The sequence below is a fragment of the Struthio camelus genome, chromosome 39 (assembly GCF_040807025.1).
Source record: "Struthio camelus isolate bStrCam1 chromosome 39, bStrCam1.hap1, whole genome shotgun sequence".
In the NCBI taxonomy this organism is placed as follows: Eukaryota; Metazoa; Chordata; class Aves; order Struthioniformes; family Struthionidae; genus Struthio; species Struthio camelus.
The window spans coordinates 395,489-421,442 of NC_090980.1; the positions used below are offsets into that span (position 1 = coordinate 395,489).

General features: G+C 70.2%; 2 protein-coding genes and 1 long non-coding RNA gene across 9 annotated transcripts; 2 read left to right on the top strand and 1 right to left on the bottom strand.

Moving 5' to 3' along the window:
- Positions 1 to 1,354: 1,354 nt before the first annotated feature.
- Positions 1,355 to 20,802, top strand: CIC (capicua transcriptional repressor). Of its 7 annotated transcripts, none has more exons than XM_068924265.1 (21): positions 1,357 to 1,471; positions 2,054 to 2,239; positions 3,645 to 6,027; positions 10,836 to 10,985; positions 11,083 to 11,251; positions 11,323 to 11,452; positions 12,102 to 12,284; positions 12,923 to 13,094; positions 13,178 to 13,365; positions 13,741 to 13,963; positions 14,039 to 14,139; positions 14,429 to 15,599; positions 15,998 to 16,161; positions 16,642 to 16,915; positions 17,256 to 17,495; positions 17,779 to 18,146; positions 18,232 to 18,500; positions 18,922 to 19,076; positions 19,176 to 19,307; positions 19,642 to 19,773; positions 20,374 to 20,802. In XM_068924265.1, exons 3-21 carry the CDS (start codon positions 3,681 to 3,683, stop codon positions 20,634 to 20,636), a joined length of 6,831 nt encoding a protein of 2,276 aa, XP_068780366.1. In that variant the 5' UTR covers positions 1,357 to 1,471; positions 2,054 to 2,239; positions 3,645 to 3,680; the 3' UTR covers positions 20,637 to 20,802. The 7 variants fall into 7 exon arrangements, with proteins under 7 accessions (XP_068780363.1, XP_068780366.1, XP_068780367.1 ...); XM_068924266.1 differs by having other exon boundaries at positions 2,054 to 2,131; XM_068924263.1 differs by having other exon boundaries at positions 1,376 to 1,471; positions 1,904 to 2,239.
- Positions 20,803 to 20,870: 68 nt separating this feature from the next.
- On the bottom strand, positions 20,871 to 23,156 carry LOC138064005 (uncharacterized). Its single transcript, XR_011137214.1, has 3 exons — positions 23,075 to 23,156; positions 22,138 to 22,288; positions 20,871 to 20,949 (listed from the first exon to the last, which is right to left on the bottom strand). It is a non-coding gene; the product is annotated as an uncharacterized lncRNA (long non-coding RNA).
- Positions 23,157 to 24,006: 850 nt separating this feature from the next.
- RPS19 (ribosomal protein S19) lies at positions 24,007 to 25,207 on the top strand. The gene is made up of 6 exons (XM_068924233.1): positions 24,007 to 24,154; positions 24,389 to 24,459; positions 24,547 to 24,647; positions 24,728 to 24,911; positions 24,999 to 25,053; positions 25,146 to 25,207. Exons 2-6 carry the CDS (start codon positions 24,389 to 24,391, stop codon positions 25,170 to 25,172), a joined length of 438 nt encoding a protein of 145 aa, XP_068780334.1. The 5' UTR covers positions 24,007 to 24,154; the 3' UTR covers positions 25,173 to 25,207.
- The last annotated feature ends 747 nt before the right edge of the window (positions 25,208 to 25,954 follow it).

A 25,954-nucleotide genomic window follows, 5' to 3' on the forward strand; every position in this document is an offset into this window, starting at 1 on the left:
GTGCACCTTGCTGGGCCGCTTGCACCCCCGGCCCTTGCACGTGCCCGAGCACCAGGCCTTGCGCACACCCGTGCACACACCCTTGCACAGGGCCTTGCACGCACCCCTGCACCAGGTCTTGCACGTGCCCTTGTCCAGGGCCTTGCATAAGGCTTTCTGCGTGCCCTCACATGTGCTATTGCACGGGGCCTCGCACGCACTCTCACACAGAGCCTTGCATGGAGCCTTACACAGGGCCTCGCACGCATCCCAGCATGGGGCCTTGCACTGCCCTCACACGTGCACTCGCACGCTGCCTTATGGGTGCCATCGCACAGGCTGTCACACGCACCCCTGCACCAGCTCTCGCATACATCTCTTTGCAGGACCTTGCACGGGGCCTCGCATGCGCGGGGCCAGGGCTGAGCCGGGAGGCCGGAGGCGGCAGCGGGCGCCGGCTGGGGGCCGCGGGCCGGGGCTGGTGCCGCCAGGGCCGGGCCCCGGGTTATAAATAGGCGCCGTATAAATAATGCAGCTTCCCCGACTATAATTATCGGCTGGAAGTTTGCGGTGCAGGAGATGCATTAAGCGGCTACCCCTCCCCCCCACCCCAAATCCTGCCCATTTACCCCGGCCAGGGGAAACTGAGGCACGAGGGGCACTGGGCCCCCTCACACGAGGGCCGTGCAAAGCCCCGCCGGGCCCAATTAAAACCTTATCAGAGCCCGGCTGATAACAGGGTGGGGGGGGGCAAAAGCCGCTCTTAAAGGGGCAGCGCAGCCCGGGACCTCCCCCCACGCCGTTGCACGGCGCGCGTTCCCACCCCACGCCTGCGCGTGCCGCGTGCACGCGCCCGTACGCAAACCCCTCGGCAGTGCGCGGCACGAGCGCACAGGCCGCGCGTGCACCCTTTCCCCCCTATGCTGTTGCACGGCACATGCACGCCCCAGTGGGCCCGCCCCACGCGGGCGCAGCCCACGCCGTTGCACGGTGCACGCGACCGCCCCGCGCCGCTGCACGGCACGTGAGCTCGCCCCATGCGCGCCCGCCCCACGCCGCGGCAGCGCGCGCCGCTCGGGGCGTGCCAGTGCGCGTGCGTGCGCGGGGCGGGGCGGGGCGCGCGGGGGCGGGGCGGGGGCGGGGGCGGGGGCGGGGCTCCGGCAGGCTCCAGCGTGTCACACACGCCCCGCGTGCGCTCCTCCCCCCTCCCGCTCTCCTCGTTCCCCGTCCTGCCGGAGGCGGGCGGCGATTGGCCCGCGCTGGCACTGCCGCCACCCAATGGGAGCGCCGAGCGGTGACCTCATCCCTCGGCCGCCCCGGGGGCAGATTGGCTGGCCAGGGCCCCGCCCCCGGGCCCCACGTGGGGAGTGTGGGGGGGTGCCCGGTCCGGCCTCTGATTGGCCGGGCGTCTGTCGGCGGCGGCTCCGCTGTTGCTGAGGGGAAGCGCGAGGGGCCCGGACGGGGCGAGACGGGGACCGGGAGAGGCCGCCGGGTGAGCTCATGCATATGCTAATGAGATGCAAATGACATGCAAATGGAGCGCCCCCGGGAGGGGCGGGGGCGGGCGGGAGGGGAGCGGGGGGGCGCGGGGAGGGGGCTGCTGTCCCCTCCCCCCTCCCCGAGGAGTTGGACTCCCCGGCCCTGAGGGGCGGGAGGGGGAGGAGGAAGGGGAGGGGCCTCCGCGTGGCATGCCGGGACCTGTAGTCCTTCCCGCGCGCCCAAGCCGGGGGCGGTGCCCGCGCGGGACTACAACTCCCAGCGGGCCGCGGTGCCGCGGGGCCTGACGGGAGCCGTAGTCGCTTCCCTGCCCGGGACACCTGAAGGCAGGGGGGGCCGCTATCGCCACCTCTTGCGAAGCCCCGCTCCCGTCAGCCCCCGCGCCGCGCTGCCGGCAGGGAGAGGTGCGAACTACAACTCCCGGCAGGCTTCGCGCGGGGCATGCCGGGAGCCGCGGCCACCTCCCCGGCCTGCCAGGCGGCCGCGGAGGACCACCTCTCCCAGGCGCCCTTGCGCGCCCCTTCCCGCATCCTCGCTGGGGCATGCTGGGAGCTGTAGTTCTCGCCCACCGGCTTAGGCGGCGCCGCTCCCGCGAGGAACTACCCGTCCCGGCAGCCGCCGCGCGGCCCCGCGCTTCCTCCTCGCGCAGCGCCAGGTAAACAAGTCTGGGCCTAGCCTCGCCCCGCCCCCACGGGGCCTCCATTGGCTACTGTATACGCAGCACCTCCCCGCGGCCCCCAGCCGCGCCTTCTCATTGGCTACTGTAAGTGCCGCTCGAGGGCGGAGGGGCGGGCCGCGCCGCGCAGCTGTCCCGCCCCCGCGAGGCGGCGGTTGGCCGGCAGGAGTGACAGTCTGAGGGGGCGGGCCGAGACCGGGCCGTGCTGCGCGCCGGTTGGCCGCGCCCGCCGCCAGTCGGGCGGTTGTGGCCGTCGATTGGCCGGCGCCGCCAGCTGGTCCAGATTCATTCACCATTTTGTCGGTTGGAGTAAAAGGGGCTCGGAGGGGCCCGAGAGGGGCTCGGGCTGGACCATCCCGCGGGGGACAGGGGGGGCCGGGCTGTACCAACCTCTCCGCAGAGCGGGGGGGAGCGGGCTGCGCCAGGCTCCCCCCTCGCACGGCGCGGGGGGGGCGAACAGGTAATGGGGGGGGCACTGGGAGGTACCAACACCCCCGAAACTGGGGGGAGGGGGAAGGTTGGGACGTACCAACTCCGCCCCCTCAAAAACTGCAAGGGGGAGCGGTAGGGGGGCACCGACACCCCCAAAACGGGAAGTGTCCCAAAACCTCCAAATAGTGGGTGTCACTATTAGGGACCGACCCCCCCCGAATTTTTTTTTGGGGGGGAATGGCCAAAAGTACCCCCCCGGGAGGGGGTTGCTGGGACATACCACCCCTCTCCGGGAATGGGGGGGTTGGGGGCCCCCCGGGGTTACCGGGCAGGGGGGCAGGAGGGACCACCCCACTGGCTGGGGGGGCAGGATCCACCCAGTCTTCCCTGAGGGGGACCGGGGGGGTGGTTGTGGGGGGGTCACGGAGAGGGCAGACATGGCCCTGTGACGGGGCTCTGGGCCCGGGGGGAGAGACCTTGCTGGGCCGGGCCTGGGGAGCTGCGAGCAGGGGCCAGTGTCCCCCCTGCCAGGAACCAGTGCCCCCCAAGGGGTCGATGTCCCCCCCGAGGGACCAGGTGACCCCCCCAGGGGCTGCTGCCCCCCCCCAAGGTGCCTCCAAGGGGCTGCTCCCCCCAAGGGATTGGTCCCCCCCCACACCCAGGAGCCACTCCTGGGTGATGGTCCCCTCCTAAAGGTACCAGGACCCCCCCAAAGGGGTTCGTCCCCCCTCAAGGGGCTGTTCTCTCCCCCAAGGTGCCCCCCCATGATACCATTCCCCCCCCAGGGGGCAATTCCCCCCCCAAGGGGCTAGTCCCCCCCCCAAGCTGCCCCTAAGGGCCAATTTCCCCCCCTGATGATGATCACCCCCCTCCAGGGGCAATTCCCCCCCCCCAAATGCCTGATTCCCCTCCCAAGATACTAGCCCCCCACTAGGGGCCACCCCCCCATATTCTCCCCCCCCCCACCCCGGTGTGCCCCTATGCCACGTAGAGGCCACAGGCCCAGCCCAGGCATTTTGATGACCCCCCCTGACCCCCCACTTTAACTCTCTCCCCACAGCTCCCCGTGGCTGAAGCCCGGCCTGGCAAGAGGAAGATGAAACCGGTGAGGAAGGCCGGCAGCTCCTCCTCCTCTTCCTCTTCCTCCTCCTCTTCCTCCTCGTCCTTGTGCGGGAGCAGCGGGCGACTGCCGCCCACCGGCCGCCCCAAGGTGCCCAAGCGCCGTGCACCCGAGGGTGCCGCCAGCGGGCCAAAGCTGGAGGGCGAGGAAGACGGCGGCGGCGAGGAAGCAGCGGCAGCAGCGGTGCAGACGGATCCAGGGCCGCGGGACGCCAGCGGCGAGGAGCCGCCGGGCAGCCGCAAGACGGCCACCTTCAAGGCCCGGGCACCACGCAAGAAGCCACCAGCGGGCGAGGAGTGGAGCGGCGAGGAGGAGGAGGACGAGGAGGCCGAAGGGGCGCCCGGCCCGTCCTCCTCCGGCACCGACACGGCCAGCGAGCACTCAGCCGACGAGGCGGGCGGCCCTGGCCGGGCGGCGCTGCGGCGCCTGCGGGCGCAGCGGGTGCTGGCGCGCCGCCCCGGCGGCCTCTTCCAGCCAGCGGTGGTGAAGCAGGTGCGGGAGCGCGGGCGGGAGCTGGCCGTGCAGTTCGCCGGCGAGCGCAGCCTGACGTACTACGCGGCGGCGGCCCCGGACGTGGTGCTGGACGCCGCGCCGCCGCCAGGCACCCTGGCGCTGGGCACGGCCGTCTGCGCCCGCCTGCAGGAGGAGGAGGAGGAGGACGGCGGCTACCGCGAAGGCACCGTGGTGGAGATCGGCGCCAAAGCCACCTGCTACCGCATCCGCTTTGCCGGCGCCGCTGCGCACCGCGACACGGCGTGGGTGCCGCGCTCCGACCTCCGCCTCCTCCGCCCGCCCTGGAGCCGGGAGCCGCCGGCCGAGCCGCCGGATGAGGACGAGGCGCCGGAGCCGAAGCAGCCAGAGGACGCCGAGGTGTGCAAGATCAGCGCCGCCGTGCGGGCGGACAGCGACCCGCCGCCGCCGCCGGTGCCGCCGCCGGCCGCCCGGCTCCTGTCGCCCCCCAAGTCGCCGGCGCCGCCGCGGCTCAGCCCAGAGGCAGGTGGCAGCCGGGCGCCGTCCGAGAAGGGCGGCGTCGCCTCGCGGTGCCGGACGCCGCTGACGGCGGCACAGCAGAAGTACAAGAAGGGCGACGTGGTGTGCACGCCCAACGGCATCCGCAAGAAGTTCAACGGCAAGCAGTGGCGGCGGCTGTGCTCGCGCGACGGCTGCATGAAGGAGTCGCAGCGGCGCGGCTACTGCTCCCGGCACCTCTCCATGCGCACCAAGGAGATGGAGGGGCTGGCCGAGGGCCGGCCCGGCGGGCCGCGCGACGGCAGCGCCGAGTTCGACTGGGACGAGACGTCACGCGACAGCGAGGCCAGCGGCGGCGGCGGTTCCCGCGGCGGCGACTCGCGGCCCCGCTTGGCGCCGCCGCCAGCCGACTTGTCCCGCTTCGAGTTCGACGAGTGCGAGGCCGCCGTCATGCTGGTGTCGCTGGGCAGCTCGCGCTCGGGCACGCCGTCCTTCTCGCCCGTCTCCAACCAGTCGCCCTTCTCGCCCGCCCCGTCGCCCTCGCCCTCGCCCCTCTTCGGCTTCCGCCCGGCCAACTTCAGCCCCGTCAGCGCCTCGCCGGTGCTGCAGCGGGCGGCCGCCCGCAGCCGCCACGTCAGCGCTGGCGCCCCCAAGGCCGGCGAGGGGCTGAGCCCCGAGGCGCTGTCCCACGGGCCGCCCCGCGGCCGGCACGCCTCGGGCGTCGCGCCCACTTTCCAGACCAGCCTCGCCTTCACCGTGCCCGTCAGCCCCGGCAAGCGCAAGGCCGAGCCGCCGCCGCCGCCGGCCCTCGACTTCCACAAAGCCGAGGCGGACCTGGGGGGCGGCGGCGGCGCGGGGCCCCCGTCGCCCTTCGGCGCCCGCCCGCGCCAGCCGCCCTCGCCGCTGCTGCTGCTGTCGCCGCCGGCCGGGCTGACGGCGGAGCCGGGGCCGGCGGTGCGGCGGGTGCCGGCGGTGCAGCGCGACTCGCCCGTCATCGTGCGCAACCCCGACGTGCCGCTGCCGCCCGCCAAGCCGCCCGACGGCCCGCGCCTCCTCGGCAAAGCCGCCCGCGACGCCCGCCCCGCCGCCAAGGGGCAGCTCCAAGCGCCCGTGCCCATCAACGTGGGGCGGGCGCATGCCGCCGCCGCCGCCGTGGGGCAGCCGGGGCCGTTGCCCCCCAGCGGGGCCGGGGCCGGGGCTGGGCCTGCCGCTGCCGCCTTCGGGCTCTCGTCGCCCTTGCAGCCGGTGGCCTTCCACCCGTCGCCTGCCGCCCTGCTGCCCGTCATCGTGCCCGGGGACTACGGCGGCCCCCCCGCCCCCCGCAAGGAGATCATCATGGGGCGGCCCGGCACGGGTAGGAGGCCAGCAGTGGGGCGCGGGAGCAGGGGGGTGGGAACGAGGGTCGCGAGAACTGGGGGGGGGGTGGGAACGAGGGGGGGGCAGAAACTGGGGGGGTGGCGTGGGAATGGGGGGGCAGGAACCAGGGGGAATGGGAATTGGGGGGCACAGGAACGAGGGGCGCGGGAATAGGAGGGATGCGGGAACAGGGGGTATATGGGAATGGGGAGTGTGGGAACAGGGGGGTCGTATAGGAACAGGGAACACGGGAACAGCCCAGGGGAGCGTGAGAATTGGGGGGTTCCTGCACACGCTTGGCCCCCCGCATGTGGGTGCATGGCCGGGGTGGACACGTGTGTGTCGGCATGCGTGCGGCTCGGGGGTCGTGACGCGCATGGGGTCGGCGGGGGCCATGGTGCTGTTGGGCCACACGTGTGTGGGAGTCACAGGGGCTCGGCGCAGCGGCGGGAGGCGTGTGTGCGCACACATGTGTGCCCGCAGGGCCAGAGTGGGGCAGTGTGGCACGTGTGTGGCGTGTCGGTGCCCCAAGGCCAGGCTGGGGTCTGCGACCCATGACCAAGCATGTGCAATGTGGCTGCTCGTCCTGGCGTGTTGGCAGGGAGGGGCTGTGCTGGCATGTTCTTGGCATGTTTGTTAATTGCCACGCATGAGCACCAGCCCACACGATTGTCACGTGCAGTTAGTGTGTTGGAGGTGTGTTGGCAGCCCAGGCGTGTTGGAAGCACTTTAATGTGTTCTTGCTGGCGTGTTGCATGCGTGTTGGAGATGTGTTACAGGCCAGACATGTTGAGCATGCATTGGCATGTTCCAGCAAACACACTACACGTGTGTCACAGGCGTATTAGCAGGCCCAACGTGTCAGGAGTGTGTCGGCATGTTCCTGCCCGTGCCTTACATGTGTGTGGCAGGCATGTCACAGGCCAAATGTATTGGGAGTGCACTAGTGTGTTCCAGCTAGTGTGTTACACGCATGCTGTGGACAGGTTGCATTTACGGTAATGTGTTCCCACCAGTGCATTATACGCGCGTGGCTAGTGTGCTGCAGCCAGGCGAGTTAGGAGCAGGCAGGCACTTTCCCGCCATGATACATACATGTTGCAAGCATGTTGGGATCATATTAGCATGTTTCATCTAGCATGCTACACGTGTGTCACAGGCATGTTGCAGACCAGGCGCGTGGGCAGTGCACTGCCATGTACCAGGCAATGCGTTAAACACGTATCGCTGGCGTGTTGGGAGTGCACGGACGCGTTCTCACTAGCGTGTTGCACGTGTGTAGCAGGTGTGTGGCAGGCCAGGCGTGTCGGGGGGCGTGCCATGCGTGTGGCAGGCACGCGGCGCGTGGGCACCCGCGGGGGTGGGGGTGAAATGCGCCTCCCCGCGTTTCCCGCCCGTCCCGCGCGTCCCCGCGGGCCCCATGCGCCGGCAGGCACTAGGACCCCGCGCGCGTTCGGGCACTAGGACCCGGCGCGCGCCGCCCTCGCCGCGGCCCCGCGCGCGCACGCCCCTCCCCCCTCCCCCTCCGCGGGCGCGGCCTCCCCCCCAACCCGCGCGGGGAGAGGGGAGGGGGGAGGAGGCGGGAGCGAGGGGCGCCGCCAGCCAATGGCTTTCACCGCCACCGCCGGCGGCGGCCAATGTGGCGCCCGGGCGTGTGCGGCGGCCTCATTTGCATGCGCGGGGAGGCGGGGCTTGCGTGACGCGGCGGCGCGCGCGCGCGCGCGGGGCTGTGTGTGTGGGGAGGGGGGGCGGCGGCGCGGGGGGGGCGGGGGCCGCCCTTGTTCGCGCGCCGGCGGCGAGCGCAGGGCGCGCGACGGGGCCCCACGCGCCGCCGCCCGCCCACGCCGCGGGGCCCGGCCCCGCCCACGCCGGTGGGTGGTGGGGGCGAGGGGGGGGGCGCGGTTCCCCCCCCCCTCCCGCCGCCGCCATGTCCTCGACGGCGCTGCCCCCCGCGCCCCCGCGTCGCGGCCTCGGCATGTTCGGTCAGTGACGGGGCCGGGGGGAGATGAGGGTGCTCGGACGCCTGGGCCCTCTCGGGGTGGGGGGGTACCCGGCCGCCTGGGTCCCCTGATGGGGGGGGTGTGGGGTGAAGTGGGGGCAGCCGGACGCCTGGGTCCCATCATGGTGGGGGGGTTACTCGGACGCCTGGGTTCCCTCGTGGGGGGGTACTGGGACACCTGGGTCCCTTGGGGGGGGGGATGAAGTGGGGGCAGCCGGACGCCTGGGTCCCCTCGCGGGTGGTGGGGGTTACTCAGACGCCTGGGTCCCCTGGGAGGGGTGTTGGAGGGTCTTGGACAGCTGGGCCGTCTCGTGGCGGGGAGGTTGGGGTGGAGTGGGGCAGCTGGATGCCTGGGACCCTCCCGGGGGGCAGAAGGAGGGGTACTCGGACGCCTGGGTCCCCTCAGTATGGGGGGGTACTTGGACACCTGGGTCCCCGGGGGGAGGGGGGGATGTGGGGTGAAGTGGGGGCAGCCGGACACCTGGGACCATCGCTGGGAGGGAGCGGGGGGCAGAAGGAGGGAGCCTGCGCGCCTGGGTCCCCCCATAGTGGGGGGAGGAGGGGGAGCCCGAAGGCACCCCAGACGCCTGGGTCCCTGGTGGCCATGGGGTGAAGCGGGGGCAGCTGGATGCCTGGATCCCCTGGAGGGGCTGGGTCCCCTCCTGGGGAGGGTAGAACGGGGGAGCCCGGATGGCTGGGACCCTTTGGGTGGGGGAGGTTGGGGGCCCCCGGACGCCTGGGACCCCGGTAGGAGGTGGAGCAGAACAGGGGACCCTGGGTGCCTGGGTCCCTGGGCGGGAGGGGGAATTCAGGGTGAAGTGAGGACCCCCCACTGCCTGGGCCCCTGGCCGCCGTGGGGTGGAGCAGGGGCAGCCGGACGCCGGGGCAGGCTCCCCCTCCCCGGACGCCTGGGCCCTGGGGGCCGCGGGGCGGCGCCGGGGGGGGTGCTGTGGTGCCCAGCTGGAGCGGCGGAAGCCGCGGAGCCGGCGCTTCCCGGCAGCGCCCGACCGCGGGGCGCTCGGGGCCTGATGGAGCCGGCGCCGGGACGCGGCGGGGGGGGGGTGTCATGCTCGGTCACGTGTGTCCGGTGCGTGTCAGGGTCGGGTGGCGTGAGGACGCGTGTGTTGCGCGCCAGGGTCCTGCGCGGGCAGCGGTGCGGGGCGCCCATGGTGCATGGCCGACGCACACGCATGTGCATGGGGATGCTCCCTGGCATGTGCACGCGCTGGTGTCGTGCGGGCACAGGGCACACGTGTGGCGATGCCCTCTGGCACGCGTGTGCTCCAATGCTGTGTTGCATGGCTCAAACACACGCGTGTGATGCTCCTTAGCATGTGTATACCCTGGTGCCATAACGTACGGCTCCAGGACACGTGTGTTGTGATGTTCTCTGGTACGCATGTGCACCAATGCCATGCTGCACAGCTCCAGCTCAGGCATGTTGTGATTTCCCTTGGCACATGCGTGCACAGCACCATGTTGCATGGTTCCAGCACATGCGTGTGGTGATGCTCTCTGGCACACGTGTGCACCAGTACCATGTTGCACGGCTTCAGCACATGTGTATGGTGATCAGCTCTCCAGGGCGCATGTGTGTTGCGTGCCCCAGCCTGGGGCCACACGTGTTCGCCCGGGGCCACCGGCTGTTCCCAGTGTCACAGTGCCTATTGCGATGCCCCCCCCCCCCAGGCGGGTTTTGCAGCACACTGTTGCACCCCTCTGCGTGGGTGCTGCATTGTCCTTGTCTGTGCGGGTGTGACGGCACGCTGTTGTGTCGGTCCCCATGGGCGCCATTGCGTTGTTGTGATCGACCATGTGGGTGTTACAGCGTGATGTTGTCCTCGTGGGTGCTGGGGCACCGTGTCATGCCAGTCCCCATGTCTGTCGTGTTGCTGGGCCAGTCCCTGTAGGTGTTGCTGCACCGCGTTGTCCCCATCCCCGCGGGTGTTGTGGTGTGGCGCCTGCCCCCGGGAATGTTGTGTTGTCCTTCCAGACCCCAGCACAGTGTTGTGCCCATCCTCACAGTGTTGTACCTGTCCCTGCGGGTGTTGCATTGTTGTGGCTTGTCCCTATGGCTGTCAGGTTGTCCCTTGTCACCACGGGTGTTGCAGCGTAACATTGTCCCCATCTGCATGAACATTGTGCTGCTATACTGGTCCCCAAGGGTGTTGCAGTGTGGAGTTGTCCCAAGTGCATGGGTGTTGTGGTGTTGTGCCCGTCCCCACGGGTGATACGGCAAAGTGTTGCTTCCATCCCTATGGGCATCGCATTGTTGTGCCTGTCCCCATGGGTGTTGCAGCATGGTGTTGTGCCCATCTCCATGGGCGTCGTGGTGTTGCGCCTATCCCCACAGGCATTGTGGCGTGATGTTGTCTCTGTGGGTGATACGTTGTTGCGCCCATCTATATGGGTGTCGCGTTGTTGCGCCTGGGTCCATGAGTGTTGCAGCATGGTGTTGTCCACATGGACATCGCGTTGTGCCTGTCCCCACAAGTATCATGTAGTTACACCTATCCCCAGGGGTGTTGCAGCGTGGTGTTGTCTCTGTGGGTGTCACGTTATTGTGGTCATCTGTATGGGTGTGCGTTGTTGTGCCTGTCCCCACGGGTGTCACATTGTCGCGCCAGTCCCCGTAGGTGTTGCAGTGTGGTGGCGTCCCCAACCCCGTGAGCCTCTCGGCGCTCCCGTCCCTGTGGCGTCGTCCCCCCACCCCACCCCAATTCAGCACATCCCCCGGGTGGGGACCGGCTGGGCCCAGGCGTCTGGGCCTCACCCCCCCCCCCCCGGTCCCCCATCCCTCCCGACAGTGTGGACCAACGTGGAGCCGCGCTCGGTGGCCGTCTTCCCCTGGCACTCGCTGGTGCCCTTCCTGGCCCCCAGCCAGCCCGATGCCTGCCCCCAGCCCCCCGAGGGCCAGCAGCCCGTCAATCACCCGGCTGCCGCCAATCAGAGCAAGGGTAAGCACCAGGGGCCCACCCCCCACCCCGTTGTGGGGGAGACGGGGAGCGGGCAAAAAGGCCCGAACCGCCCCCAAAATGCCGTCCCGCCCCGCAGAGCCCCCGGAGTCGGCGGCCGTGGCGGCCCCCGAGGCACCGGCGCGGCCCCAGAGCCCCCCCCCAGCGGCGGCGGCCCCCCCCAGTGGCGTGGGCCCCCCCCCGGCCGAGGACGAGGCGCCGGGGCCCCCCCGGCTGGACAGCGAGACGGAGAGCGACCACGACGACGCGTGAGTGGGGTGGGATGGGGGGGACACGCGTGGGGGGGGTGGGGGAGGCTGACACGTGTCCCCCCCCGCAGGTTCCTGTCCGTGGTGGCCCCCGAGCTGCAGCTGCCGCTGGCCCCGGGCAAGCGGCGCACGCAGTCGCTCAGCGCCCTGCCCAAGGAGCGCGACGGCCCCGCCGACAAGGACGCCCGCAGCCCCCACAAGGTGAGCGGGGGCTGCTGGGGCCCCCCCGGGGCGAGGGGCAGCCAGGTTCCCCCCGTGGGGCTGCTGGGGCCTCCCCGCGGCATGGGGCAGCCATGATCCCCCATGGGGGCAGCTGGGACCCCTCCATGGGGACAACCTGGTCCCCCCATGGCCCCAGACCGCTGGGACCCCCCTATGTAGGGGGCCTAGACCCCCCTCGGGGACAGCTCGGACCCCCCAGACCCCCCTCTTGGGGACACCCTACACCCCCCTTGGGGACAGCCTTAACCCTCTGCTTTGGGATCCCCCCGGGACACCCTGACCTGTCCCCCCCCCGCCCCGCAGGGCATCTCCCAATGGGGGCGTGGCCACCATCGCTGTCCCCGCCCAAGGGGCGTGGCCAAGCCCATCACCCCACGCCCCGAGAGAGGGGGCGTGACGAGCCCTTTGGGGGCGTGGCCAGCTCTATGGCTCACCCCCCCACTCCCCTGCTCCTCGCCCCACCTCTCCAGGGGTGTGGCCACCTGACCCCGCCCCCAGGGGGCGTGACCACCCTAACACCTGCCCGGTTTCTCTATCCATCCCTCACCCTGCCCCCAAGGGGGGGGGAACCCAATCCGGCCCCGCCCCTCAGTGGGGCGTGTCCAGCGCCTGACCCTGCCCCCCGCAGCGGGAGAAGGACCACATCCGGAGGCCCATGAACGCCTTCATGATCTTCAGCAAGCGGCACCGGGCGCTGGTGCACCAGCGGCACCCCAACCAGGACAACCGCACCGTCAGCAAGATCCTGGGCGAGTGGTGGTACGCCCTGGGCGCCAAGGAGAAGCAGAAGTACCATGACCTTGCCTTCCAGGTGGGCTGGGGAGCACCGCCGTGGGGCTGCAAGGAGCAGGGCTGGGGGCTCCAAGGGGTCCCAGGGGCCAATGGGGTCCCGTGGAGCCCACAAGGAAGGCCCTGGGGGCTCTGAGGGGTTCCAGGAGCCAGGCAGCGCTACTGTGGGGCTGCAAGGAATAGAGCTAAGGGGTCCTGGGGGACAGGGGGGGTCCGGGGGGCCCACAAGGAGTGGGGCTGGGGGCTCCGAGGGGTCCCAGGGGCTAGGCAGTGCTACTGTGGGGCTGCAAGGAGCAGAGCTAAGGGGTCCCGGGGGCCGGGGGGACCTGAGGGGCCCGCAAGGAGCGGGGCTGGGGGCTCCAAGGGGTCCCAGGGGCTAGGCAGCACTGCCATGGGGCCAGTGAGGAGCGAGGCTGGGGGGAATCCAATGGGGAGCTGGAGGGGGTGCTATGGGGTTGAGCGGTGCTGGGGGGGGGGTCCTGTGAGGTCCTGGGGGGGGTCTTTGGGGCCGAGGGGATCACATGGGGTGCCGGGGGGGATCCCATGAGGTGCTGGGGGGCTCTCTAGGACTGGGGGGGGTCTTGGGAGGTCCTGGGGGGAGGTCTGTGGGGCTGAGGGGCTCCCATGGGGTGCCCCCTGACCCCCTTGGGCCCCTCCCAGGTGAAGGAGGCGCACTTCAAGGCCCACCCCGACTGGAAGTGGTGCAACAAAGACCGCAAGAAATCCAGCTCGGATGCCAAGGGGCCTGCGGGAGGGCCCCAAGGTGGGGGCCCCAAGGAGCCACGTGAGCGCAGCATGTCTGAGACCGGCCCTGCTGCCGCCCCCCAGTCAGGTGAGCCCCCCTCAAACGCTGCGCCCCCCCTCCCCCAACCATACCACCCCGCTGACCCTCCCGTGCAACCCCCTCCCTTACAGGCGCCGCAGACCCCCCTGGCCTGGTGGGGCCTGAGGGGAAGCCGGGGCTGGGGGGCGCCGGCCCCGGGGAGCGGCTGCTGCCAGCAGGGGGGACCCAGCACCCCCGGCCCCGTGCCTTCTCCCACAGTGGGGTGCACGGGCTGGATGGGGCCGAGCGCGACGGCCAGGCCCTGCAGGAGCTCACCCAGGTGTGGGGCCTGGGGGGTCGCAGGGGGTTTGGGGGGGTCATGGTGGCCCCAGGGGGGGTCGCAGGGGGTTTGGGATGGTCATGGGACCCTGGGGGAGTCACACAGGGCTCGGGGAAGGGAGGTTACAGGAGCCAAAGGGGGGTCGCATGAGGTTTGGGGGGGATGTCACAGGGCCCAGGGGGTGTCGCACAGCCTCAGGAGGGGATTACAGGAGCCCCGGGGTGGTCACAGGGGCCCCAGGGGTGTTGCAGGAGTTTGAGGGGGGTGCACAGGGCTCAGGGGGGTTGCACGGGGCCCCGGGGGGGGGGTCACAGAGGGGTAGGGGGAGCTGTTTGGGGGTGTCTCCCCCTGCGCTCCCAGCCAATTCCCCCCCAGATGTGCTCGGGGCAGGCCCCCTACAGCAGCGGAAAGGGGGGGCCCTATGGGGGGCCAGGCCCCTCGGGGTCACCCTTCGCCCCCCCCGGTGAGGGGCCGCGGCCCCCTGCCCTGCCCCCCCCGGCCCGGGCCCCCCGCTCGCAGCGGGCGGCCAGTGAGGAGATGACGAGCGATGAGGAGCGCATGGTCATCTGCGAGGAGGAAGGCGACGACGATGTCATCGGTGAGGTCGCAGCAGCCAGGGAAGGGGGTCTCGGCAGCTGAGGCGGGGGTCTCACACCTTGTCCCCCCCCCCCAGCGGATGATGGGTTTCCCCCGGCCGACATCGACCTCAAGTGCAAGGAGCGGGTGAGCGACAGCGACAGCGAGGCCTCATCGGGGGACGAGCGCGAGGCCAAGGTGGGGCCAGGGGGTCGTGGGGGGCTAGGGGGCACAATGGGGCAGGGTGGTGGTCTGGAGGATTGGGGGGGCACAGTGGGGTACAGTAGGAGTCTGGGGGGGTCAGGTGAGCCCTGTGAGGCAGTGGGGGGGTGGGAGGGGTCAGGTGGGCACAGTGGGGCAGGGTGGTGGTCTAGGGGGTCAGAGGGGCTCCCTGGGGCCAGGGGAGGCTCCATGGGGCAGGGCAGGAGGCTATGGCTTTGGAGGAGCTTCATGGGACCCCCCCTGACCCCCTGTCCCATCCCCCCAGGGCTTTCCACGGAAGCTGTTCTCGCCGGTGCTGCCCCCCCCAGCACTGCCCCCTGCCCGCCCACCCCCCCCAGAGTTGGAGTCACCCCCGGGTCCCGAGCCGCCCCCCATCCTGGCCAAGCCCTACGGCCCCTTTGCCCCCACCACCCCCTACAAGGACCCGCGTGGTGCCGGGGGGCCCGCCACCGGCCCCCCCCGCCTGCCGCCCCCCCCGACCAAGCGCTCGGAGCCACCCCCCCGCCGCAAGCGGGCCGACAGCGCCGGTGGGGGGGGCCCTGAGACGGCGGCGGGGGGGGCGGCGATGGGGGGCGCCCCCCCCTCGGTCATCGCTGCCCCCCCAGCGGCGGGGGGGGTGCTGCAAGCCCTGGTGCTGCCCGAGCGCCCGGCGGTGGGGGGGGGCCCAGCCCTGGCTTTTGCCCCCCCTGCTGCAGCCGCTGCTGGCGGGGGTGGCCTGGCCCCACGCCCGGCCCCCACCGTGGTCACCAACGTGGTGAAGCCGGTGAGCAGCACGCCGGTGCCCATCGCCAGCAAGCCCCCGCCAGCTGGCCCCCCCCTGCGCAGCCCCCCCCCCGAGGCCAAGCCCCCCGCCGCCGCACCCCCGCCAGCCACTGTGGCGGGGGGCAAAGCCAGTGCTGGTAGCCTAGTGGCCAATGTAGTGGTGGGGGCCAGCGGCTATGGGGGGGGCGGCGGGGGGGGCGGGGGGCCGGGCCCCCCTTTGGCTGTGCTGCCCCCTGGTGCCGCCTTGGCCCCCCACCCCACGGCAGCGGTGGGGGGGGCCCCGACTTCAGTGCAGTTTGTCACCCAGACTGCGGCACCGGGGGGGGGTGGTGGGGGGGGCAGCGGCGGGGGTGGACCGTCCCCCAATGGCCCCCTGCCCCTGAGCATCCTGCAGCCCCCTGGACTGCTGCCTGCCCCCCCTGGCAAGGCGGCTGCCATCACCCAAGTGCAGTACATCCTACCCACCCTGCCCCACGCCGTGCCCCTGGCCAGCCCCAAGGCCCCCCCTGCCGCCCCCCCTGCCGCTGCCACCGCCCCCCCTGGCATCCACTTCGCCCTGCCCCCCCCCAACGGCAAGGTCCTGGCCCCCGGCCCCCCAGGCCCTGGCGTCCCCCTGCTGCAGCCTGCCGCCGCTCCTGGCCCCTCCGTCGCCGTTGTCGGCTCCGCGCCCAAAGGTGCCAGGGAGGGTATTGTGGGGCTGGGGGCCTGTATTGGAGGATTATGTGGGGCTGGGGTGGTATTGTGGGGGTGGGGGGCCATGGGGGACTGTATTGGGTTATGTGGGGCTGGGAGGCTGGGGGTGGGCTGTATCGGGGGGTTATGGGGGCTGTATTGGGTTATGTGGGGCTGGGGGGGGCTGTATTGGGGGGTGACATGGGGCCGGGGGCTGTGGGGAGGCTGCATGGAGGGGGTCGGTGTGGGTCTGACCCCCATGTCCCTCCCAGCCCTGCAGCAGCAGCACCCATGCAGAGGGGTTACGGGGGGGAATATGGGGGCTGGGGGGCTCTCTATGGGTCTGGGGGGTGCTGTGGGGCGGGGGCCACTGTGTGTCTGACCCTCATGTCTCCCCCAGCCCCAGTGCCATCCCCCACGCAGCCCCCGGGGGCCTCGGCCCAGCTGGTGCCGGGAAAGGTGCTGGTGCCCATGGCCACCCCCTCCCCCGGGGCCGGCCGTCCCCCGGCCCCCCCGGCTCTGCCCCCCTTCACAGGGCACAACGGGGCACCACCCCCCAGCAAGGTCAGTATCACCCCCCCGTGTCATCTCCGCCACGTATCATCCCCCTGCATGTCACCCTCCGCACCACCCCGTCACCCTCTCTACATCACCCTCCATGTGTCATCCCTGTGTCACCCCCTCTCCCTGCATCATCCCTGTATGTCACCCCCTACGTGTCACCCTGTGTGTCACACCCCATGTCACCCTGTGACCCTGTCCCCTCTCCACATCCCCATGTCTCTCCTCTGTCCCCGTGTCTCCCCATATCCTTCCTTGTTCCCATATCCCCCCAACCCCAGTGTGTCCCTCTATGTCCCTGTGTCCCCATGTCCCTCCTTGTCCCCCATAGTCCTCCCATCCCTGCTGTATCCCCTATGTCCCCATGTTCCCTTGATGTCCCCCATCTCTGTTGTGTCACCCTACGTCCCCACTTTGTTCCTCCTTGTCCCCCTCATATCCCCCCCATGTCCACTCCCCTGCCTGATCCCTCTGCCCCCCCAGATCATCCAGCTGAGCCCGGTGCCGGTGGTGCCGCCAGCGGCAGGGAGCCCTGGGGGGGCGGCGGCAGGGGGGGCACCAGGGCCCCCCCCAAAGGTGCTGCTGCCCTCGGCCGCCCGCATCACCTACGTGCAGCCAGGGCCTCCCCCGGGCTCCTCGGCCCCCCCTGCCGCCGCCCCCCCTGCCGCTGCCGCCACCTACGTCCAGTCCCCCATGGCCCTGGGCTTTGCTGCCATCGGCCCGGGGGGGCCCGCCATCGTCCAGCCCCTGCTGCCCGGTATGGGGGCTGGGGGGCTGCGAATGTCCTGCCCCACGTGGGGGTGGTGGGGGGGACAAACGGGGCTGGGGGACTGCGAATGTCCTGCCCCACATGGGGGGGAATGGGGCTGGGGGGCTGTGGATGTGCTGCCTCACATGGGGGGGGGGGGAACAGGGCTGGGGGGGCTGTGAACGTCCTGCCCTACATAGGGGGGGAATGGGGCCGGGGGGTCTGCCATGGTCCAGCCCCTGCTGGGCTATGGGGCTGGGGGGGATGCTGTTGTCCTGCCCCACAGCAGGGCCTTGGGGCTAGGGGGGCCGGGCCACCCTGTCTTGACTCCATCCCCCTGCCCCCCCAGGGCAGAGCCCACTGCTGGCCCCGGGGCCGGTGGGGGTGTCGCCGCTGCCCGGCCCCCAGCTGCCCCCCGCCTCGGCCGGGCAGGTCATCGCTGCCATCTACCCCGGCCCCGGCCCCGGGGCCGGCCCCGCCCCCCCGCTCGTCTACAGCGTGGCCAGCGCTCCCCCCGGAGCATCCGGAGCCCCCGGCGCGCCCGCCATCCTGCCCAAGGGCGGCAGCGCCCCTGGCCAGGGCCCGGCAGGTACCTGCGGGGGCGGGGCTAGGGGAGGGGGCGGGGCCGAGGGTGGGGTCGAGAGGGGGTGGGGCCCAACAGGGTGGGCAGGGCCAAGGGGAAGGGGGGCAGAGGGAGTCAGGAGAGGTGGGGCCAAGGGGAAGGGGTGGTGCTAGTTGTGATGGGAGGAGTGATGCTAATGAGGGGCGGGGCTGGGGCTATGGGGTGGAACTGAGGGGAGGGGCGGGGCTATAGCGGTGGGGCTAAGGGGGAGGGGCGGGGTATCGCCCCCACCCCCACCTGTCCCCCTTAGGCCCCCTGAGCTTCCCTCCGGCGCCAGCCCGGCCCCCGCGGCCCCCCCCGAAGCCCCCCCAGAAGGTGAAGGCCGCCATCGCCAACATCCCTGTGGGCTGCTACGAGGTTACGCCCCCCCCACGAGCCCCCCCGGAGCCGCCCCGGGGTCCCCCGGAGCCACCCTCGCCCCCCCCGCCACTGCCCCCACCACCGCCTCCACCGCCGGGGGGGGGTGACTGGGACGGGCGCCCCCCCTCGCCCCCGGGGGCCCCCTCCCCCCCCGGCGCCGAGGCCTGGAGTCAACGGGAGCCTAGTGAGGAGCGTCCCCCTGCCACCACCGCACCCCCGAGCCCCGCTGCCCCCGCAGCAGGCAAAGCTGCCGACCCGGTGAGTCTATGCATACGTTCCCTCTGCCAAAGCGCTGCCTCCCCCCAAACAGGTGCTGATCCCCCCCCCCTTATCCCCCCCACAGGCCCCCAAGTTCCCCGTCTCCCCCGACTGGCGGGTGCCGGCCCCCGAAAACCGCCTGGAGGCCCCGGCTCCCCCCCCCGCTGGCCCCTCGGCCTCCGCCACCAGCCCCACAGCCCCTGGAGGGGCTGGCGAGGGCGCTGCCCCCCCCTCCTCCCGGAGCGGCCCTCCTGCACCCCCCACTGAGGGTCCCGAGCGCAAGGAGGGGGGGGCCGGCAAGAAGCTGAAGGTGCGGCCCCCCCCACTGAAGAAAACCTTCGACTCCGTTGACAAGTGAGTTGGGGGGGGCAGGTCCTCTGCAGCATCTGGGGGGCTGAGGGGGGCCAGGATCTAGGGGGGGCTCTTGGGGGGGCTGCTCTGGGGCTGGGATTTGCTTAGGTCAAGGGGGGGGGTTGGGGGTGCTTTGAGGGTATGTTAGAGCTGGAGGGGTCCTGGGGGGGGGCTCATGGAGTGGCTGGGAGGACCCCTGGAAGGCCACTATGGGGTGGAGAGGGTCCTGGGCTCAAGGGACGGGCTTGTGGGGGACTGGGGGTCATTTGGGGTTATTTTAGGGCTGGAGGTGTCCCTGGGAGGGGGTTCACAGAGGGACACGGGAATTCAGCAGTCCCTCTCAGTGCCCCATTGGGGTCCCGTGGGGTGCAGCTGGGGGGGTCACGGGGGGGCTAGGCACCCGGCGCGTGACCCCCACCCCCAGCAGGGTCCTCTCTGAGGTGGACTTCGAGGAGCGCTTCGCCGAGCTGCCCGAGTTCAAGCCCGAAGAGGTGCTGCCCTCGCCTACGCTGCAGTCGCTGGCCACCTCCCCCCGTGCCATCCTGGGCAGCTACCGCAAGAAGCGCAAAAACTCCACCGGTGAGCGGCTGCAGCGTGGGGGGGGACAGGGATGGGGATGCGCATGTCTCCCCGACCCCACCGGCTGCCACTGACCCCCCCTGCTGCTGCTGCCCCCAGACCTGGACTCCTCCACTGAGGACCCCATCTCGCCCAAGCGCAAGATGCGCCGGCGCTCGAGCTGCAGCTCCGAGCCCAACACGCCCAAGAGCGCCAAGTGCGAGGGCGACATCTTCACCTTTGACAAGACCGGTGAGGGGCTGGGGGGGCCCTGGGGGAGGTCCATGGGGGTCTTGGGCAGGCCTTGGGGGCCTGGGGGGGGTCTTGTGGGAGTCCTTGGGGGTCTCAGAGGAGTCCTTGGAGTGCTGGGGGTGTCTTGGGGGTCTAGGAGGCTCCCGTGGGGCTCCTGTCCCTGCCCTGCTGCTCCCTGGTCCGGGGGGGCTTTGAGGGGTGCTGCTATGCACCCCACCATCCCCATGGGTGCTTGCGGGGGGTCTCCAAGGGGTTGGGAGGAACATGGGGCAGGGAGGGGGTCCTTGGGGCTGGCCAGGGGCACCGGGACCCCGCCGACACCCCACCGGCGCAGGCTCGGAGGCGGACGACGTGCTGGGCGAGCTGGAGTACGAGAAGGTGCCCTACTCGTCGCTGCGCCGCACCCTGGACCAGCGCCGCGCCCTGGTCATGCAGCTCTTCCAGGAGCACGGCTTCTTCCCCTCCGGTCAGTGCCTGGCCCTGGCCCCCGTTGTGGCCCCCAACCCCAGCCCCAAACCCCAGCCCCACACCCCCACCATGGCCCAAAACCCCCATCTTGTTCACAAGCCCTCATTGTGTCCCCAGGGTCCATCCCCAAACCCCATCTGCGTTCCCAAACCCTGTCCCCAAACGCCCATCATGTCCCCAAACCCCAGCCGGTCCCCAAGCTCTGTCCCTGAATCCCTGGTACATGAATCTGTCCTGTCTCCAGATCCCTGTCATGTCCCGTCCTTGAGCCCTTGCCCTTTTCCCCAAATCCCCATCGTGTCCCCAAATCCCCCCTGCATCCCCAACTTGTCCCTGACACCTCCTCGTGTCCTCATTGCCGTGTCTCTATCATGTCCCTGTGGCGTCTCCCCCTCCACGCCCCCACCCCGCGGTGCCAACGTAGCTATGTCCCCCCAGCCCAGGCTCGTGGCAGTGTTCCAGGTCCGCTGCGCTGACGTCTCCCCATATCCCCCTGCGGTGTCCCCTGTGTCCCCACAGCGTCCCCCCAGTGTCCCCCTGCCCCTGTGGTGTCCCCGTGCCCCCTCCCGCGGGTGCCAACGCGTCCGTGTCCCCCCAGCCCAGGCCACGGCGGCGTTCCAGGCCCGCTACGCCGACATCTTCCCCACCAAGGTCTGCCTGCAGCTCAAGATCCGCGAGGTGCGCCAGAAGATCATGCAGGCGGCCACGCCCGCCGAGCAGGCCCCGCCCACGCCCGAGGCCCCCCCTGAGGCCCCGCCCCCGGACCCGCCTGCCGGCCCCCAGGACTCCACCTCTGAGGCCCCGCCCCCGGGCTGGGAGGCGGCCCCACCCTCCCCGCCCACAGGGGGTGCCGCCCGCTGAAGGGCCCCGCCCCCCGCCGCTCTGACCCCGCCCCCGTCGCCGAGCAACAACCATTCCAGGCCGCCAGCCCTGCCCCCGTCGCCGCGGAGACAGAGGGCTGGGGCCGGGGCGTGGGGGGGCATGCTGTAAAATGACCGATTTCTTTTAATAACGTTAAATATTTTGAGACCTGATGTGCTCGTTGCCTGTGTTCCCCCCCCCCCAACACAGAATGTTCTGCCCCTGCAGTGGGGGCTGGGAGAGCGGGCTTCAGCCAATGGGATGGCAGGCTCGTCAGACAGCATGGTGGGCTGCACTGCCATTGGCTGTGGCTCTGTGGGGGAGAGAAGGGAGGTGCTATGAGTGGGTGGGGCCAGGGGTTGGGGCCACATCTGGCCACACCCCATTAAAGGTCTTGGAGCTGCCACACCTGTGTCCATGTCCCCCCCCCCGCCCCCCCGCACTGTGGGCCACCCTGGGGTGTCAGTGGGGCCTCCTGGGGTGGGCAGAGGGCCCCCAAGGGCGCCATAGGGCTGCCATCAGGGCACAGGGATGCCATGGGGCTGGTGAAGGGATGCCAGGGGGGCGCAGGGACGCTGTGGGGGTGGTGGTGGGGGGTGTTGATGGGACACAGGGATGTTGTGGGGTAACGGGGACACCATAGGGCCACTGTGCAGCTGGTATGGGACCACCATGGAGTCACAGGGACACCACAGGTACACCAACAGGCCACAGGAACACTGCATGGGGGGCACAGGGCCACAGGAGCGCCAGAGGGATGCTGTGGGGACACAGGGACACCACAGGGCTGGCACGGGGATGCCACGGGGACACTGTGCGGCTGGTATGGGGATGCTGCAGGGACACCACGGAGCCCCGGGGATGCTGCAGGGACGCTGTGGGGATGCAGGGCTGCGGCGGGGATGCCACGGGGACACTGTGTGGCTGTGGCAGGGCAGTAGGGGCCATGTCGGGGCAGTGGCAGAGCTGTGGGGAGCTGATGGTGCTGGCAGCCTGGGGCAGCTCAGGAGGTGGGGCCAGCAGCCTGGAGGTGGAGCCAGCAGCCTGGGGGCAGCTCAGTGGACAGGGCCAGCAGCCTGGGGGCGGGACTGGCAGCTGGGGGAGGGAGCCCCCCTCTAGGTACCAGGGAGGAGACTGTCTCCATGCAGGGGATGTGGTGGCCCTGGTCCTGGGGGCACTGTCATCCTCTGCCCCATGGGGACACGGTGACATCAGACCTTGGAGAAGCTGTGACCTCCTCCCACCCCATGGGGATACAGTGACCCAAGCCCCATGGAAATACTATGATGCCTGGCCCAACAGGGGAACGGTGGCCTCAGTCCTGGGGGGACACTGAGAACCCCACCCCCCACTCCATGGGGACACAGTGACACTGGCCCCACGATGGGGGGGGGGGCAACAGCAGACCTAGGGGACACCCAAAAGCCACAGGCCACCCAGGGCTGGGGCCCCACACTCCAGGCCCACAAAGGGGCTGCGCCACTCCCCACCCCCCGCCCACCTCAGGGTCACCTTCCTTAGCGCTGGCTGGCCATTAGTGAGGCTGATGAGGTAATGCCACTCTCCAGGGCCCCGCTGCAGCTCCTCTCCTCCGCTCCGGCTGTGGCAGTGGATCGATGCCGGCCACGTCGGCACTGAACAACCTTGCAGCCCTGCAGCACCGGGGGAGGAGCATTCGTCAGGCTCCCGCCTGGGCTGAAACAGGGACAAGGACAGCACAGGGGTCAGTGGTGATGGCGCTGGCCAACAGGGCAGCAGGGCAGCTGTGCTGTGCGCCGGGCAGTATCTGGTATATGCCACCCTGGGCCCAGCCATCTGCTCAGCAGCACCAGAAGGAGCGGGGAGGCCACAGCATAGTGACAGTGGCCCCTGCCGTCCCCCTCGAAGCCTCTCAGCGGCAGGCAGGGTGACAAAACACATTGCACCTCGCATGGCAGCCAGGGCACGAGGGTTTCCCCACTCAGGGGTTCCCCTGGCAACCGCTCAGCCAATGGGGGCCTGGCACCCCAAGTGTGCAGCCAATCAGAGCATGGTTTTGCACATGCTCCCCCCCTCCCCCAGAGGGGGCTCCCAGAAGCTTCCACTCCCAACTGCTATGGCCACCCTGCCCCCCAAAGCATACAGAATCACCCCAAAACCTGCATGTAGGAAGCCTTGTAGCTGCCACTGGCTGGAAGAGGCTTTAGTGGGGGCCCTCGTCCTCGCAGTGGTGGTGGGGCAGAAGCTGACAGCTCTAGGGTGGCTAGTGAGGTGCTTAGCACCCTGGGGGCCTCAGCCACCTCCTCCTTGGAGCACGGGGCCGGGCAGGTGTCAGGCCGGCTTCCGACGGTGGCAAGTGCCTAACCTTGGCAGCAGCGGAGCCGCAGCGGCAGCCGGCCGGGCTACTCCCACCTCATGAACGTGGCACGGGCGTCCCTCCGCCGCCCACCGATACGCACCGTGAACCGCTCCTGCCTGCACCAGCAGAGGCGATGCCGCTATCCCGCGGCCGCCACGGCCTTTCTGTCTCCTGACAGAAACGCCCGCCAGCCAACCGCACGACTTCTTTCAGCTGTCCTTCAGCCCCGTGGCCAATGGCGACCTGGCTTTCATTCGGCCTCCTGGCAGGCGCCCAATCGGAAGCGGCGAGGCTCTTCCCGCCCTTTTCGGCGCAGGCACTTCCACACTGAGGGGCCGCTCCTTTCCCGCGCTCCACGGGCAGCAGCCAATCAGCGACGAGCGCGACGTGCCCCGTGCGCCCCAGACTCAACCAACTGCTAGAAGGGGGGGGGGGGTGGAACCATCGAGAGGCCGGGGGAGGGAGTGGCGTGGGCAGAGCCATTGCAAGCACGGGGGGGGGGCAGAACCAGTGTAAGCATGGGGGGTTTGGCACTACCCCCCAGGCAAGGGCATTTTCCTTAATTTCCTTTTTCAGAGACTGACTTGACAACTAACCACCACTTGCACTGATCCATTTCCTTATCTGAGTTGCTCCATGTGGGGCCAGGAGCAAGATGGGAGTGCGCCCTCCTTCCCGGATGGGCCATGTGACGTCACGGGTGAATGTGACTCCGCGAGGGCCTCGCGATGTCACAGGCGGGCACCTGCACTGGGCCGCGGTTGGGCCACCATGCAGGGTGGGCATTGGGACATCATATCTCGCTGCTGTGATGTCACTGAACGGTGATGACATCACAGCCATGGCGCCGTGTGTGGCCGTGGCTAGGCGCGCGAGGCGCTGTGATGTCATGGCAACGCGGTGCGGCGCGAGCCCGGAGCCGTGACATCACGCGGAGGCGGGACGGCCGCCCGAGTGCCGGCGCTCTGGCGCCCCCGCGCGGCCGCGCCAAGCCGCGCCCCTCACTTCCGCCCCGGCAGCGCCTCGCCCCGCCCCCTCTGCGCGCTGACTGGCCGCGCGGAAGTGCCGCGGGCGCGGATTGGCGGAGCGGCTCTCGCGAGACCCCGAGCCCTGTGTCTTGCCCTGGGCAGCCCCGCACCGTCTCTTTCCCAGCGCAGCCGCGAGCGGAGGCGACAGCGAGGTCGGCGCCGGGCGGCGGGCGCGGGGGGCCCGGGGCCGGGGGAGGCGAACCGCGGCCGGCAGCGCGCGTCGGGCCGCGCCCGAGGGGCGGCGGGCGGGTGGCCGGGGCCGGGCGGAGCTCGAGGCTGGGGAAGGGGGGTTGCTCGCGGCCTAGCTCGGCCTGGCCTGGGCGGTCGCTGCCGGTGCCGGCGGGGCCAGGCCGCGGCGGGGCTGAGGCCGCCGTTGTGCTCCGCAGATGCCGGGGGTGACGGTGAAGGACGTGAACCAGCAGGAGTTCGTGCGGGCGCTGGCCGCCTTCCTCAAGAAGTGAGTGCGGGGGCCGGGGAGTGGAGGTTCCCAGTGCCCCACAGTGGCAGCCGTGACGGCTCCGGTTGTGGCTCGTCTCGCCCGCAGGTCCGGGAAGCTGAAGGTGCCCGAGTGGGTGGACACGGTGAAGCTGGCCAAGCACAAGGAGCTGGCACCCTACGATGAGAACTGGTTCTACACGCGGGCTGGTGAGTGTAGTGGTGGTGGGGAAGGAGGGGCGACTCGGGGGCTCCCCCCTCGGCGCCCCCCCCTCACCAGCCGCCCGCAGCCTCCACAGCCCGGCACCTCTACCTGCGCGGCGGCGCTGGTGTGGGTTCCATGACCAAGATCTACGGAGGCCGGCAGCGCAATGGTGTCATGCCTAGCCACTTCAGCCGCGGCTCCAAGAGCGTGGCCCGCCGCGTGCTGCAGGCCCTCGAGGGGCTCAAGATGGTAGAGAAGGACCAGGACGGGTGAGTGGGGCCATGGGACAGCAGGTTTCGCCCCGTGGTACTGGGCTTATCACTTTATTTATTTATTTATTTATTGTTGTTTTCTAGAGGCCGCAAACTTACACCTCAGGGGCAGCGAGACTTGGACAGGATCGCTGGGCAGGTAACGACGCTTGCCCCAGCATTACAAAAAAAATGCCGTGGCAAAGGCGCTCTCTGTGACCTCCCCGAGATTCATGGCTCTCTCTCTTGCAGGTGGCAGCTGCCAGCAAGAAGCATTAAGATGGACTTTGCCTAATAAAAATGAGCCCGACCCATGTGCGGTGCTACTGTGTTGTCTTTCTTCGTCCCCCTTCCCACTGTGGCTGGCGGTCGCCCGCTGCTGAGCTTGAAATTTGGGCTGAGAGCAGTAAATTGGAGCCTCCTGGTTTTCAGCTTGATCTGGTCCAGGGCTGGGATGCAGAGCTGGTGTCTTCCAGGTGCTGCTTGGAAAAGCAAGGCTTTTGGGCAGCAAAAAGCCAGTGCTCGCACCCAAAAGGCCTTGCGGGGCAAGGATGAGGAGGGGGCACGGAGGAAGCATATGCGGCTAGCTCTGTGCCTGCCAGGTCCATGATCCTGGGGGGTATGTGAAGGTTCCTGTCGGCACGGTGAATGGCTGGTGCATCCAACGCTCCAAACTCACTCTCCTTCCCTCATTTCTTGTTGCTGGCAGCTTAACACTGCTGTGACTTCCAAAGAAATGCCACTGCTGGAGGACAAATGCAGGAGAAACACTGGCACCGGGGGTTATTTTTAAGCTCAAAGCAGGATTTAGAGGGAAGTTGTCACCTCGGCTGTAGCTGGGGCTTTGCTTGCCCTGTGCCCTAAGGCTCCCAGAGCCTTAGGAGCGCTTGACTGCCAGTCTGCCGTCTGGAGCACCACTGAGGGGCTCTGTGGTGCTTTGCAAACTTAATTAATCCTGCACTGTGTCTGGGAGGGAAGCACCTAACCACAGCTGCAGAGAGGGGGAAGGCAGAGCAGTGCTGCAGCCAGAACTCATGTAGTGAATTTGTGTTGGTGGCCAA

Coding starts and splice junctions, on each gene's coding strand:
- RPS19 (XM_068924233.1), top strand. CDS start 24,389: ATGCCGGGGGTGACGGTGAAGGACGTGAACCAGCAGGAGTTCGTGCGG. Junction 24,648..24,727: donor CTGGTTCTACACGCGGGCTG/GTGAGTGTAGTG, acceptor AGCCGCCCGCAG/CCTCCACAGCCCGGCACCTC. Junction 25,054..25,145: donor TGGACAGGATCGCTGGGCAG/GTAACGACGCTT, acceptor TCTCTCTTGCAG/GTGGCAGCTGCCAGCAAGAA.
- CIC (XM_068924262.1), top strand. CDS start 3,681: ATGAAACCGGTGAGGAAGGCCGGCAGCTCCTCCTCCTCTTCCTCTTCC. Junction 6,028..10,835: donor CATGGGGCGGCCCGGCACGG/GTAGGAGGCCAG, acceptor CCCTCCCGACAG/TGTGGACCAACGTGGAGCCG. Junction 19,308..19,641: donor CTTCACCTTTGACAAGACCG/GTGAGGGGCTGG, acceptor CCACCGGCGCAG/GCTCGGAGGCGGACGACGTG.